At 35.8% G+C, this 15,955-nt stretch overlaps 1 protein-coding gene across 1 annotated transcript in view; it reads right to left on the bottom strand.

Annotated features, from left to right (window-relative positions):
* LOC129271476 (uncharacterized) overlaps positions 1-12,242 on the bottom strand; it is a 29,071-nt gene extending 16,829 nt beyond the window's left edge. Inside the window, exons 1-7 of the mRNA XM_064106633.1 lie at positions 12,010-12,242; positions 8,531-8,630; positions 6,448-6,586; positions 5,477-5,658; positions 2,454-2,641; positions 1,173-1,296; positions 181-195 (exon numbers count right to left, since the gene is read on the bottom strand). Of these exons, the coding sequence (XP_063962703.1) occupies positions 181-195; positions 1,173-1,296; positions 2,454-2,641; positions 5,477-5,658; positions 6,448-6,586; positions 8,531-8,591 (709 nt within the window). The 5' untranslated portion in view covers positions 8,592-8,630; positions 12,010-12,242. The remainder of the gene's footprint in view (positions 1-180; positions 196-1,172; positions 1,297-2,453; positions 2,642-5,476; positions 5,659-6,447; positions 6,587-8,530; positions 8,631-12,009) is intronic.
* Positions 12,243-15,955: the final 3,713 nt, after the last annotated feature.

Below are 15,955 nucleotides of genomic sequence, written 5' to 3'. Positions count from 1 at the left end.
ATGTTTGCACGTAGCACACACGATAACAGTTTCAAACAACGGTTTTGATTGGCTGAAAGTGGGTATGTTGAACAATGGCCGTTTCCAACTGGAATATTATTGGGTAGGTCCCGCATTTGTGTTGGCTGTGGATTTTGATTCATATAAAAGAAAACGATCCGAATAAAGTAGCTCACTTACCTATTTGCTTGACAACTGCATTTGAAGCGGAGAGAAAACGAAAATTCAGAAAATAAAATATTAGAATTAAAATAAACGCAAGAGACAAGGCGATATTCCCCAATGCAGAAATTATAGTTTTGGTCTATTTGTTTTTCGAAAACGAACAAAAGGATATTTGCACATTAGCGGTAGAGAAAATAACGTAAAGGAAAATAACTTAAACAGTGAAAAAAAGAATGTCTTATGATTGGTGAAAGCGGATATCCGTATATTAAGTAAACATAAAAACATGTCAATGATATTATGAAGATCAGAAATATTTCTGTGGTTATGGTTGTTGATTTACTTGAACGTTAGATAATTTATAGTTCGCTACTTCAAAAAAAAATTAACTTATGAATTGATAGATCCATGCATGCAATCTATAGTTCAATGAATGTAATTTAATGATACAGATTTCTGTTATAGGTCAACGAGCAAGGTCGGTTTATAGCGGAACCCGTGGAAATTGGACGAGCGCTACCTTCGAAGCTATTGCGTTATGACCAAATGACTTGACATTGGTCTGTTCGAATTCGCTTTCGTGTTTGTGAATATAACATGATAACAAACAGGAACTGAACCAAACACATTTTCCTGTGTGTGTTATTATCTAAATGAATAATATGTAGAAAGAAGATGAAATAAGATTAACATGCGCTGATCCAAGAGACAGAAGATGAGGGCGCACCCCATACAAATCTGGTAAAGAGAAAGGCGCACCTAAAAATGCATTCATTTAGGAAGCGGTTATACCTATTCTTTTTTATTTTCATTATTGCTTGTCAGTTTCGGGAGACAAAATGTCATGAAATTTTGAATGATAACCCTTTTTTTTTTGGGGGGGGGGTCAATTTGGCTTTGTTTTGTTTTGTTTTTGCTTGTCAATTTTTGCGCCAATTCGCACGCCGTAAGTGTAGAATAGTCCGACTCTGGATCCGCGCCTGAATTCAAATCCAAGAACATCTTACTTTGGCCACCCGGTGTCACGCACTCATACTGGAAGCTGATGTATTTATCGGTGTTCACACAATTATCTTCAAACAATCTAGAGTCTATCTTGCACTCCTGTTTTCCTCGGCAGTCTAAACAAACCTACATTTTGAAAGAAACAATGTTTAAATGTAAATCTTTGAAAAAATATAGAAAGATGGTGATAATATATGGGTGAAGAGCAACCGTTTTGATGGTTATTTTTTGTGTGTGGGAGCGGGGGGGGGGGGGTAAACGTTCAAAAATCACGTTTCTAACAATGCTAACAGATTGGCTACTTTTTAAGCATAACCGATATGGTTACCAAAGTTGAAGGTGTAAAAATAGTTACAAGTTTTCTTTCATAGCACGTAGGCTCCGTTTTTGTATTTCGTCTTGTTGAACAAAGTTTGCCCCATAGAGATATATAACTAGCACTATATCTCTATGGCTTGCCCCTTCTGGCGAGGTTTGCCTTGTAGGCCTATACATGGCCTCATTCACGGTGCACTGTAAGGCTAGCCTAGTACAATATACATTCGTTTTCTTACGAGTAAAACATGATTACTCTAATTAGATAGAAGCCATCCTTCATCATAACCTTAAATCTTATTCTTATGCATTGACATCATCATGCCGCAATCTTAGAGGCTAAAGTCATTGCCTTGCATGTGTTGGTGATCTGCAGCTGGCACGATCTCTGACAACTCACTTTACGCGCATTCCTATATCCTCTGAGGGAGGGCGCTATATATGCATTAGGGCAATTCCATAGGTTGGTGGACATGAGCTCAATGTGTCTTTGTACATATAGCCCATCTGAACCGTAACGTGAGTAACCACTTTATCTGCACCCCGAGTAAAAACCATGTGTTCTTGATTTTTTGAATTATATACAAATTTGTCTCTCTAATATACTTCTTTGAAATGGATAAAATCAACTTTCATAAAAGCCTTGTATGAGGACACTTTTCACTTATGTCCACTTTTCATTTTATGCATGTCCAAATCATGTAACATGAGTAACCGACACATTTCAAAGATTTGCCAGGAGCATAATGAAATTTCCCAAGTTTTGTTTTTATACAAAGGATAGTCAGACTGCGTACTATGTTGTGATAAAGTGATGTTTAGTTCCTATCAATAATAATGGAGTTACAGCTCCAAGTATGAGTCAAGGTGTCTCCAAATGTAACGTGGGTAACCGTGGAATAGCCCATAAGGTCTTTTTCTGGCATACAATTGGAATACGTGAATCAAATTGCTTTTTTTCTACAAACCCTTTGAAATGTGGGCGGAGACCGGCAATTGACGTCATCATAATTAATCTGATCGGTGGGGCACACATCGGTACCCATCCTACCATAGTTGGCCTCCAGAGGGTGTATGACTTGCCCCTCTGGGCACGAGGGGTAGAGCAATTCGTCCCGACATGCGTACGATGTCCTCAGCTGGCTCGGCTCAAAGTCTGTATGGAAAGCAAGATGTCATGAATTAGATCTATGGTAGATCGTGGCATCACAGGCGTAATTCATTTCCCATAGACTCGTGTGTTAAAGTGGCACTTAAGAATAATTCATAAAATAAGGAGGAAATTCGAGGGTTGAATGTTTTCTACCAGTGCATAGGATAAATGTCTGACATTCTATACCTGACCAAAAAAGGGTACCTCGACCGGCTCATTTAAAAATAAATCAGCATTTATGAAGACTACACCTGACGGGATCAAATTCATCACTTGAGAGAGTAAAATGCCCCTAATTCTTCCGCCAGTAAAAAAAAATAGTTCCAAAGTAGTGATATATCTTTCCAATTTGGAAAAAGGAAGTTCAGTAGGTACTCTCCCTAGAATCAGTGCTAGATTGTCAATCCGATATTCATTCGTTTTTGTCAATCAGCAATATCAAATTTAAAAATTGAGAATGGGTTGGGTCGAATGAATATTTTTTGCCTGCCAGTTGTAGTTAGGCCCGTGTGACCTCGTGCCCTGTGTTACAGTCACACCAACGAAACCGACTCCAAACCGACCGATGATATGTCATTGGTAGTAACGTAATAGCTTTGATCGGTCTGGAGTCGGTATGTTGGTGTGAATGTAGGCCTGTTGCATGGTATTTGATTATATTCAGGGTAAATTCTAACATATTACACCATGGACATGAAAGAGAGATGGATAATCAAGTATATAGATCATTCGGTCAAAATTCGGTCAAGAGATAGAATTAACACCATGTGAATAGTGGCAATGAAATGAAATATGTGTGCAAAGAATGTGACCACCCCTGGATGCGAAATTATTTTTCCTATACCGACATTTTCCTCCTTGGCGTCAGGATTTGGTTTATTGAATTCCGTCAAAGACTACACTTAATGATAACATGTAATAGGTCCATGATGATAAACACGAATCTTCAAGCTTTACAGTAATTGGCAATGACTCTAGCAGCCCGTCAGCGTGGCGCAATGGGATAAATCCCTGCGCTAATAATGGCAAGGTCGTATGAGAGGAAGAGGAACCCCCCCCCCCCCGAATGGTCAGCAATCTTACCAACCACTATTATACAGTGCGTATAAAAAAAAACGGGACAGTTTTGAAAAGTCTATAATTTTTTTTTTTCAAATTATGATATCTATATTTTGATGTTAATAGATGCTCTGAAATCTTATCTTTGAAATCTTTAAAAAAATAATTTTTGTTCATGCTTGAGCGAACACGGGACGTTTTTGTCGGGGTTCAACAGGAGGATTGCGCCAGAATGGCAGAATATGAGTAATATGATGATCAGACTTCTTGCTAATCAGCAGACTTCCTCTTAATCTTTTCATCATCTGTGCCATAATTTTCGAATTATGCTGTCAAATTTTATTTACAAATTTATTTATTTACTTGAATTATTTTGTTTTTTCATTTAAATTTCTTTTACCTTTGAATTTTCCTGCATAAGTAAGAAAAGAAGATTTACATTATTAATTGGGAAAACTTTAAATTATTCAAATCCTTTTATTATGTGAAACAAATTATGTTATGGTATTTTAAAAGACATGAATCCATTTTTCAAGGGGTTATTGATTCCTTGACCAAGTTTAATTATATGCTTGACACTTGACAGGACAAACAGGAAGGGATTCATGTCTTTCAATGGCAATGGTGTATTGAGTCAATTTTGAAGGAGCTAGATATGGCAGATCGGGTAAAATGTATTAAAAAGTTGTGAGCGAGGCGAGCACGCAAATATTCCCACTTTTTTATTACAATACCAGATTTTGTGATAGATTTTGACATAATCTTTAAAAATATATAATATTTTACTTTCTATCTTTCCTTTGATTTCCTTTCCACTTTTTTCTTGGTCATGATTTTTTTTAATTGAGGGGGGGGGGGGCATCCCCGAGCCCCCGCCTATCTGAATGGCATAGTTCAATAGGCACCATAACCTTTGTAGCACACAATGAAAGGATTTGAAAAAAAATACACGCTCTCCCATACTTCGAATGAAAAAAATTTGTTTTTGCTTGAGAGAACATATTAAAAAGAAACAACACCAGAACAATTCAAGCAAATAAATAGATTTTTAATGAATTTTGACCGCATAATTTGAAAATTATGGCAAATATAATGAAAAGATTAAGAGGAAGTCTGCTGATTAGCAAGAAGTCCGATCATCATATTTATCATTTCATGCCATTTTGGCGCAAGCCTCCTTTTTAACCCAAGACAAAAACATGCCGTGTTCGCTCAAGCATGAACGAAACTATTTTTTTTAATGGCATTTGAAAGATAAGACCTCAGAGCACCTATTAACACCAAAATATAGACATCATGATTTGAAACAAAAATTGTATAGGCTTTTAAAATCTGTCCCGTTTTTTGATACGCACTGTATAGAACCACTGTTATATAGGTTTGAACAATTTAACCAGGGCCGCGGAACCCGGGGATGGAATGGGGGCTGGAAGGGGTCTGAAGCCCCCCTCCCCCCACACACAAAAGCGTGTACAAAAAAGTATGAATATATAATATATATATATATATATATATATATATATAGGTTTAAACAAGTTAATCAGGGCCGCAGAACCCGGGGGTGGAATGGGGGCTGGAATGGGTCTGGAGCCCCCCCCCCCCCACACACACACACAAAAGCGTGTACAAAAAAGTAAAAATTACCATCTGATTGTGTTTTATGGTATTAGCCCCCACCCACTTTCGGCTCAGCCCCCCCCCCCTTCAAAACTGTTCCTTGGCACCTAGTTAACTTTACAAATTATTTAGTTGGAGCTGAAAGGAAAGTCTGGGACTTACTTCTGAATTCACATTTCTGCTCCGTATCCATGCACTCGTAACTGACCTCGAGGTATTTGCGCGTTCCTGGGCAAGGGTCGACCCCAAAGAAGGTCGAGTTCCTGACCGGAAGTTTGCACATTTTCTGTCCCTGGCAATGGAAGGACACTGCAAACCAAGAGATGTCAGCCTTGCAATGCTGGCTGTAGAGGAAGAAGAATTATTAGTATTGAAATAAAATGAAATTTGAATAGACCCCTTTTTAAAAGTATATGTTTTAAAAATTCAATTTAACAAACTTTCACACAGAAACCAAGGTAAGGGTTACTTGCGAAAAAGCACATGACTTAATTTAGGTAGAAGATATTGTCCCTTAAAAAAGTATACTTCTCAAATTCATTTTACATATTCAATGAACATGATCGAAGACATTCTAAATATACGATAATTCGGTGTTTGTTTGTGTTTTTTTCATTTCGACGGAAACGCAAGTCATTTCTACGAATACTCATGAATTCATTAATTATTCGAAATCCATTAATGATTCGGGCACAATGTGTAAAATAATGTATGTGTGTTTCTTCATTCCCTTACATGCAAAGAATGTTATTTTTATCTCTTGTATAATCCACTTTATAACACAATTCAAAACACAACATCAAAATATAGTTTTATACAAATCCTGATTACCTTACACGGGTCGTGTGGTCCAGTGGTTAGAGCATTGGACTCGTAATCACAAGGTTGTGAGTTCGAATCCCAACTCTGCCATTGTCTCCACTTTGATAAAAAGACCCGAGAGTAATACCTGTCGTGTACAGTCTATAACGTCAGTCACTATGACTGATTAAACAAATGTTTCCTATATAAGTGATCGGTTATACCAGCTTGGCGTTTACCAGCAAAACGCTGTCCCGCCGAGTTCCTACCGGAGTTATATACAATTAAGTATGGTCATAATGAATAAAACAACTGGGGTCTTAAGCACTTACAACTCTGTTTCACTGATTATTGCCGAAGCATCCTTGCACACGGTATCGTCCATCCTACCCCATAGAGCACCGTGTATATTGATATAGTTTCCTTGGCAGTCAATTGTCAGCATTTCATCCTGACACACACGGGTATTTTCTATTTAAAAATCAAATAAATAGTACAAATCAACAGTTTGGAATAATCTTTTACTTTCTTTGTCAAATCAAGGAGAATTTGAAGGGAGCATTAACAATATATCAACATCCTCTGCTTTTTTTCTACCGTCTTTTGTGTTTTTAGAGTGTAAAACTGTACATAAGTAGAAAGGGATATTTCAAAATTTCAATGACAAATATTAACAAAATACCTTTCTATAGACCCATCTTTTATTACTAATTTGTGAAAGATTATGCTTATACACGAGAGGTCACGATTGATAATGGTATGATAAAAAAATATGGATAACAAACGGTTGAGGTGCCGTGGCCGAGTGGTCTAAGGCGCCTGACTAGACACTTGAAAGTCCGGGGTTCGATCCCCGGTCAAGGCCCCTATGCCCGTTCGCAAGGCTTTCATCATCGACAGTGCTCTTTTAAAGCTGTATAGATTCTTGGTAAATAGGTGTGCACTTGTTTACAAAAAAATTAAGACTATTTCACAAGAAATCTCTGTGAAGAATTTGAATTCTCACTTTCATTGATTACAAATATGATTTATTGTAATCACTTCATGTTTGGAAGAGGAAGAAATAAAATATGAAATAAACTCTCCGAAATGATGTCATTGCATCTTATTAATACAGAAAACAGGACACACGAGACAAACAAGCATTTAGAAACACTATTGAAATACTTCCTGCATTACAACATCTATAATAAGATAAATCAATACTGATCTAAGCTATACAACTTCTGTTAGTGCCAAAAGATAGAAATATTCTTTTGATATGCGACAGGACATCTGTTGGAATTTTGACAGATTTGAGCAAAAAATAACGATTTTCCGCATTGTGACATCTGTTGTGTCGTTTCGGATCGCTATGAATGATATGGAACTGCATGATCTGAATACAAGTCGTATTATCTGTTGTGTTTATGGTATTTGATTAAATTCGGTTTACGACAGTTATTTTGAAAATTGAATATAAAATAAAAACTAAAATAGAAAAGAATGTGAAAAGTATCATAATAACCAAGCAAAAAACAACAACTTTCTCCTACCATCCGTGAAGAGTTTAATCTGATTGGTAGAACTCAAATAAAACAAATGTTCATCCTTTCACAAATCAATTTGATAAAAGGTAAAAACCAAATTGATTGTGAAAAGATGAAAATTTGTTTTATATAACTTCCTCCTACAATCAATAAAAAAGTGTATTCTTCGTATTTTCACCTTCAGGAAAAATTATCTTCAAAATAGGTAATCGAATTGCTTTCGTTATTAGCAAAATCAAATTATATGACATTTTAATCACATTAACAATATAGTATAATACTCTTTATTCATAAATCAGAAGCATAATCATGATAAATAAACATATTTTATATTACATAGAAGCATAGTACATACCAAAAATTAGGTGCACTCTAAACAAGTTTATCAAAACTTTAACCAATGTTGGGCATCATACTCTCCACACAAATTTTGTTCATAATCTGCCTAACTAATGCCTTTTTTTTTAGTGGTTGCGTTGCGTGAAAACTACACAGTGTTGGTTTAAAATTACCCAGAATTTGAATTTTTTAGCGAATTGTGGTGTGGAAAGTATGTTTGCCCAATATCATAAGAATTTTTAGATTTTAGAGCCATAACGCAATAGGTATCCAATATATTGCTATATTGCTGTCATCCTTATTTTAGGAGGTTATTGTGCATTGATAACAAGGCCTACACAGGATAGAGGAACATCAACAATCATGCGAAATAAAGTATCATCGTTTTTATGATGGTGCATGATACAGAAAAATGAAAGACACTTTTAAATCAAGAGAGTAAGAAGGTAGATGGTATAGCAGTTCTAAATGTCAGGAATTGTAATATTCTAAATAGTAGGCTACATTTTTTTCTCGGAATGAATAATGAACCCATTCATGTACTTACTCCCCATGGCCGGGTCAAAGAATAATGCGGCTAGAAGCCACACGGCGCCTATCCACGCCATACTGCGTTGTTCTGGACAGGCAGTGTTGTGGATTTATCTCTGAAAATAATTAAAGAAAAACAGTTACATTGCTAAATAGAAAATATTATTCCGGAGTGTGTATAAACAATAGTTAAACACTTGGTTTTAACAGCAATATCAAGATATACAAATGGTTTTACAAAACATGTGAAAAGAGCATAAATTTTTGAAAGAAAAAAATCTTAAAACTAAGATTCATTTGAATGATGATCCGATTATTTGCTGTCGGATAAGACCTAACTGTATTATGAAAATGCTACTTTGATTTATTCTTATATATATATATATATATATATATATATATATATATATATATATATATATATATATATATATATATATATATACATTTACAGTTTTAAGAGATTCGACACCAGTTAATCTACATTTATATATAAATAGTTTTGGTCGGATTAGACCGACTATATTGGTATTACGAAAATACTACGTTTATTCTTATATGTTTCACTTTATACAGTTTGAAGAGATTCGGCACCCGTTAATCTTAAAAATTCATATAGTTTTCGTGATAACAACGAAGAACTTGAAATAAAGATTAATTTGAATGAAGATCTGATTATTTGTTGTCGGATTAGACCGACTATATCGGTATTATGAAAATGCTACTTTTATTATTATATGTTTTACTTTACAATTTTAAGAGATTCGGCACCCGTTAATTTTAGAAATTTACATAGTTTTCGTGATAACAAAAGTGACTCCGACAACAACACGATGAGCTCTAACACAAAACCGACCAATTGTGAAAAATTGATGAGAAGATTTGATTGGATGGTTATTTAAACAAAATGCATATTAAACGATGAATTTGATTCGGCAATGCAAATATATGATCAGTGAATTAGAACCTTTGCCTTCTGGAATCCATTTAGTATATTGCATCATCTGTATCTTTACTGGGTAGTTATTTTAAAGGAGTATTATGCTCGACACGGCATGTTTCATCTAAATCAGATCAGGCTCTAATTATCATTATTATTGAATTTTCAACAGCAATTCACGGTAAATTGCAAATTAGTCTATTCCCAACTCGTCCACTCATCACATGGTCTACCTTCATTCAGTCTAATGCCATTTCGTTCATCAACATTTTGTCTAACAACCATTTGGTCCAATAACCATTTGGTCCAATCATCACTTCGTCTAACCACCAGTTCGTCTATGGCCATTTCGTCTCACAACCATTTGGTCTAATATCCGTTTTATTTTCATTCGTTTTACCCAATTAACATTTAGTCAAATAGGACCAAATGGCATATGGACTAAATGGCTATTGGGCCAACAGTGAAAATAACCTTATTATTTCTTAATAGGTTCTGTTATTTTAATTTTCGTCAAGTCCGACATGATATTTGATACCGTGTATGTATGCTTCACCAGGTTAAACAGTTTCCAGGGAAGCGTTTTTCGACAAGTTGTCGTATCTGGCAACTTTCCTTGATTTGATTGGCTGAGGAGCACTGTTACTATGGTAACTGTAGGACAGAACAGGACTTGTCGGATGAAACATCTGACAATTCCTTTCATGAAACACTCCCTGCATGCTCTCTTTTTAGACATAAGCGGAAATCTTTTCAGACCCGGTTTCTCCACGTTATTTTTATAATGTTTCGAGCATCGAGCACCTTTGAAACGTCCAACATTTGTTACTGATTAGCACATTAATATCAACTGTACTCACAAAATGTATGAGGTTGAGCATGTTTAAAATTTACATATTGAATATTAACATGATTAATGATATCTAACATGTCTAAGAGCACTCGAGAAACACATTTCCAAATCCATTTGTGTAATTTGGAAGCATTCCTATCAAAGTTTACAAAGTGATATTGGTATATTGTGGTTGTAACGCCCATCTGCCCATTTAGTAAATAGACCTTGATTTGGCGTCCAAACATATTTTGATCATCTTCTTTTTCTGCGACAATGACGAAATATTGTCAACAATAACCCTTATTTCCTTAGAAATGGCGCTAAACAAAATGGAACCTCCGCATGTGCATGCCCACGCTTTCATGGTATCCCTGGTGGGTGTTTCATAAAGCTGTCCGTAAGTTAAGAGCGACTTTAACAACGAATGGTGAACCTTTCTTACCCGCTAAACCATCGACAATGAAAATTTAATGGTGAATATCATTTTCCACAAGAAAGGATCACCAGTCGTTCTTAAAGTCACTCTTAACTTACGAACAGCTTCATGAAACGGTCCCCAGATCCACCACTTCAGCCCCCCCCCCCCTTCGAAGTCCTTCAAATTGAACCAATTCTTATAGACGAATTGTGATGATACAAAATCAAATTCATAGTTTATTTGTATAAAATCCTGAGTTTGAGGAGTTGTCATAATTACAAAACCTTAATTTACCATAAACATAATAATATAATAATAACAAAACAAAAACAAATCATATACTTCAAATTTTCACACAAAAAAGTAAGAATTAAATCAACAACAATATAACCGGTCCAGATGATGCTAAATTACGCATTTTATTGCACATTGTTATGGAAGCTTAAAAGTGCCACCGAGATGTTGAGATAATTATCCTGGGAAGTCGACATCATGATAGCAAAAGATCAGATGACGAGATCCCGGATCTCATCATGTCAACATCTTTTAGAAGAGATGATGAGATGACAAGATCCCGGATCTCATCATGTCAACATCTTTTAGAAGAGATGATGAGATGACAAGATTCCCGGATCTCATCGTGTCAACATCCTTTTGAAGAGATGATCAGATGTCAAGATCCCGGATCTGATCTTTTGCTATCATGATGTCGACTTCCCAAGATAATTATCTCAACATCTCGGTGGCACTTTTAAGCTTCCATACATTGTACCAAAATTAAATTAGATACAACAAAACAGATGTAAACCAATTAACAATAATTCAGAATAGCCAAACACCAGCCTACTATAACAGTTTTAGAGGCAAAAAGAAAAATAAGAGAGAGATTGAGAGAAGGTAAAAAGTGTGGCTATGCGAGTATGTGAAATCTTTTAAACACACTTTTATCAAAATATTTAAACTAAACAATTGTGTTCCAAATCAATAAAAGATCATTAATTGAAGAAAAAAAAGTCAAAACCAGTCGTAACAAAGCAAAGCAAAAGGGGAGTGTCACGGAGACTGAGGGTGCATCCGTATGTCAACTTATAATTTCAATGCATATTTAACTTCATTGTTAACAAACCAACCAGACCAAAATATTAATTACCGTATACATTATGTTCATTGATGCGCGATAGCCCATCAGACAAGCATAGCGGATATAAACCAACGCTCAAATACCCCAGAGGCGTGGCTGATTATTTATGCTTTGAAAGTTTATCAAAATTTTCAGGAAAACAAGAAATTATGAAGACTTACCAGTGTTAAAAAGAACTCTGATTGCAAAGTAGATATCTGATTAAAAACTCTTGATAAATAAGGATGTCATCCAACTGGTCTTGTAAAGAGCCTTTCCCCGCCGATTGGCGAAACGCTTTTTTGGAAGTTCTTCGGATAACCCTGATGATCAGATCTATAGTACTGAAATATCAGTATCCCAAACCAATCTCGCTATTAGTTTGCGTGGCACGAATCAGAGTTCCTGTTTATGCAAGTTGCCGCCTTCCCCCAATTGTTAAAAACTGTTAGAATCAATCTCCAAGGTTATTACGTATCGATTTCGATTCTGCATTTTGCTGGATCTTCAGTGTTTCGTCAGTGTAGTATAGATTGCTTGGGAAAACGTTCTATTGTTTTTACTTTTGAAACATATGTGATCCAAACGGTTATACCAATGGAAGAGCAAGGATAGTAATTAGATAGGGGTGGGGGCAAGATTACATAAAAACGACGTCATAATTTTCTAAATTGAATTATAGGGGTAATAGAGTTAAAAAGTCCTGACCCCGCCCCCACACCCTTTATTGTTTTTATAATTCCTCATTCTTTCTTCACTTTTTTCCTCGCCCTTTTTATGTTTTTCTACATTTTTTTCTTTTTTAAATACTTCACAACACCATATATAGGGGCAGCCTACCCAGCCCCCCCCCCCCTCCCCCGTGGCAACATCGGTGAGTTATTCCAAAACGCTATACATCTGATTTATTAATCTATATAGTATAGTCAATATATCAGAATGGCTAATGTCACTGAGCCCCCACCATTTAAACCCAACCATCCGACTGGGATATCATATAATATCATGTAGAGAGAGAGGGGGAGAAAAGTAGTCGTAGCTTAAAATCAAGGTTCCCCAGAGCTATCCTCCTTGTTGAAAAATTGGTGAGGTCGATAAAGTGTATCTGCAGGGAATCGAACCATGGCCCCCAGCTTAATGGACGGTGCCCTAACCACTAGACCACAGACATGACAGAGACATAACCATTATCATTACCTTTATCTTCACCATCATCGGTATCAGTATCATCATCATCGTCATCATCATCATCATCATCACCATCATCATCATCATCATCACCACCACCACCAACATCACCATCATCACCTCATCACCACCATCATCACCATCATCATCACCATCATGATCATCATCATCATCACCAGCATCATCATCGTCGTCCTTATCATCATTATCATTATCGTCATCGTCGTCGTCGCTATTATCAGCTTATTCTCTATAAAAGGCATCGCCATTTTGTAATCAATTTGTAATTATGAATGTATATTCATTTTGCGTAATAAACTCGTTGTATTATTTTCAATGAATTTCTATTAGAGTTGTCATATTTTCATTTGTAGGCACGTTTATTGCTTTTCGGCTTTTTAATTGCAGACATTATTATTTTTGTAATTCAATATGTTGTGGGTAAAACACGATTAACGCACTTATTTTATTCTACATTTTTCGAAGATTAATTATTTGTTTGACTATATCTGTCTGAGATGTTTACTTTTGTATTACTTTCATATTTTGCGAAGTTTGTTTATTAATGCAGAAGGAAATAAAACCAACATATACATAAACAATATGTTGGCTTACTTCTCATATAATTTAATACCACATGTGATATAAACCCATCTGGGACCCGTTGCAGAAAGAGTTGCGATCAAATGCAACTCATAAAATCTTGCGCAACTTGATTTTCAGCCAATGAAGCACCCGTCGGGACTTGCGCTTGATATTTTGGATTGCGTTTAAACGAAACTCTTTATGCAACAGGCCCCTGATCTACCATCAGTTTGGTCTAATTGCACTTTGGTCCAAACCACACCTCATCTAGTACCTTCTTAAGTCTAATTATCACTTAGTCTTTTGCCCCAAAGGTCTTACTTTTACTTGGTCTACTACTAAGTTTGTACTTTGTCAAATGAACAAACAAATGTTCATTAATATATAGTTAATCGAGTCGGATAAACTAAGTGGTGTTAGACCAAAGTGATATTAGACCAATTGGCTGTGGGCTAACTGGAATTTAGACAAAAAGGGTCAATGGGCTAAATGGCAATTAGATCAAATTGTAAGTAGACGAACTGGCTGTAGACGATTATGGGAATAAAACATATTGGATGCGACCTAACGAAAATACGTACGCACACTGCAAAAACTCCGGTGTTGATTTAACACCAGCCCGGATTCTATATATGTCCACACCAGAGAAGTATTGAAACAACACCAGTTTGGAATTAAACCGATGCTATTTTAAGACTAATTGGTGTTGTATAAACACATATCTGGTGTTAGACCAACACGAAACTGGTGTTGTTTAACACTTCTCTGGTGTGGACATATATAGATTCCGGGCTGGTGTTAAATCAACACCAGAGTTTTTACAGTGCATATACTATGAAAAGAAACTCATACAAGCATACAAAAATAACAAATATTGTTCACTTCCGGACCTCAATTGGGTATGCGTTCATCGCTGAAAAGTCAAAGGCAAAGAAGATGTTGCACACGAACCAGGAACTTTACAGTCACGGTCACCATAATATTTGCAAATATGATTGTAATACCACAATTATCTACATGATTTTCGCAGTGATTATTGGAGCAGATATACATAACAAAACAGTATTTAGTAATTTAAGGGCGTTTCAAACCCAAAGCTGTTGATGACCTTGTCGGCGACAGATTCGGTGGGTGGGGCTCTGAAGTATAACCTATTTTCACCATCGTGTTCTTGCGTCGCCAAGCAGTGTATTCGACGTCAGAATAAATTAATTTTGGGATCGCCATTGCACAGGTTGCTCTCAATCAAGTCCATTTTATTCATTATGATAAATATGATCTATAAATCGCCAAATGCAATGCATAGAGTTTTCAATGCACAGTAAAAGAAAGAAGAAATGCGTATATAGGACAAAATATAAAAGACAAGTTTCGGTGAGGATTTTAAGTGTGAACATAAGAGATAAAAATATTTTAATGCCATTTTAGTCAAATCTGGTTGAAGTTTCATAAAGCTGCTCGTATAAAGTTAAGCGCGATTTTACACACAACTGGAACTTGTTCTTATACTAACATCTCAAGTTAGATACATGGGGATATACACTCTCACTTAACGCAATTGTTGGTCGCCAGTCCTACGTGGAAGGGTGCAGCATGCCGGAGTAGTAAAAACAATTACACCTATAAATACCAGTTATTTAATGAAAATTTCAGTGAGCATAACATGATTTTATATGTCTTGAAGGCATGGAAGGAGTAACTCCTCCAAAATAATTTGATATTATTTGTTTTCTATCTGGTAAATGTTTACGCTTGGCTCATCGGCAGGCAGTCTTTGAATTAAGGTACTTTTTCCGCCCTTTCACACGGTTAAAAACAATCGTAATTTGAATGATAATTCCAGTGAAAAATAAGGCTAATGACGAAGTTTTAGCACGTGTGAAACTAAACTAAAACATGATTAGAATCACGAACGCTATTTCAACTTTTAGTTTTTGCTTTGACAATAAAGAAAATTGAATTAAAATTCTCGCTTTCTTTTTCTCATTTGTTTGTGTTTTGGGTTTTTTTTTTTTTTTCGTTTTTGCTTTGACAGAAAATTGAAAGCGTTTCATTTTTCTGTTTCAGAATCAGAAAAGGAATTATCAGATCGAACCACCGTCATGGTACGCTTAGAAATTCGTTTGCCTTGACCGTTTCATAAAATTTGTCAACGCTGACAAGTTGTTATTATATTACTGTACATCAGGGGCCTGTTGCATAAAACCAGAGAAGTATTGAAACAACACCAGTTTGGAATCAAACCGATATTATTTTAATATTAATTGGTGTTGTATAAACAACTTTCTGGTGTTAGACCAAAACGAAACTGGTGGTGTTTAACACTTCTCTGGTGTAGACGTATATAGATTCCGG

This window comes from Lytechinus pictus, chromosome 11 (genome assembly GCF_037042905.1).
Source record: "Lytechinus pictus isolate F3 Inbred chromosome 11, Lp3.0, whole genome shotgun sequence".
Lineage (NCBI taxonomy): Eukaryota > Metazoa > Echinodermata > Echinoidea > Temnopleuroida > Toxopneustidae > Lytechinus > Lytechinus pictus.
Note: the sequence above shows the minus strand (reverse complement) of the source record. Positions and strands in the feature narration are given on the sequence as shown.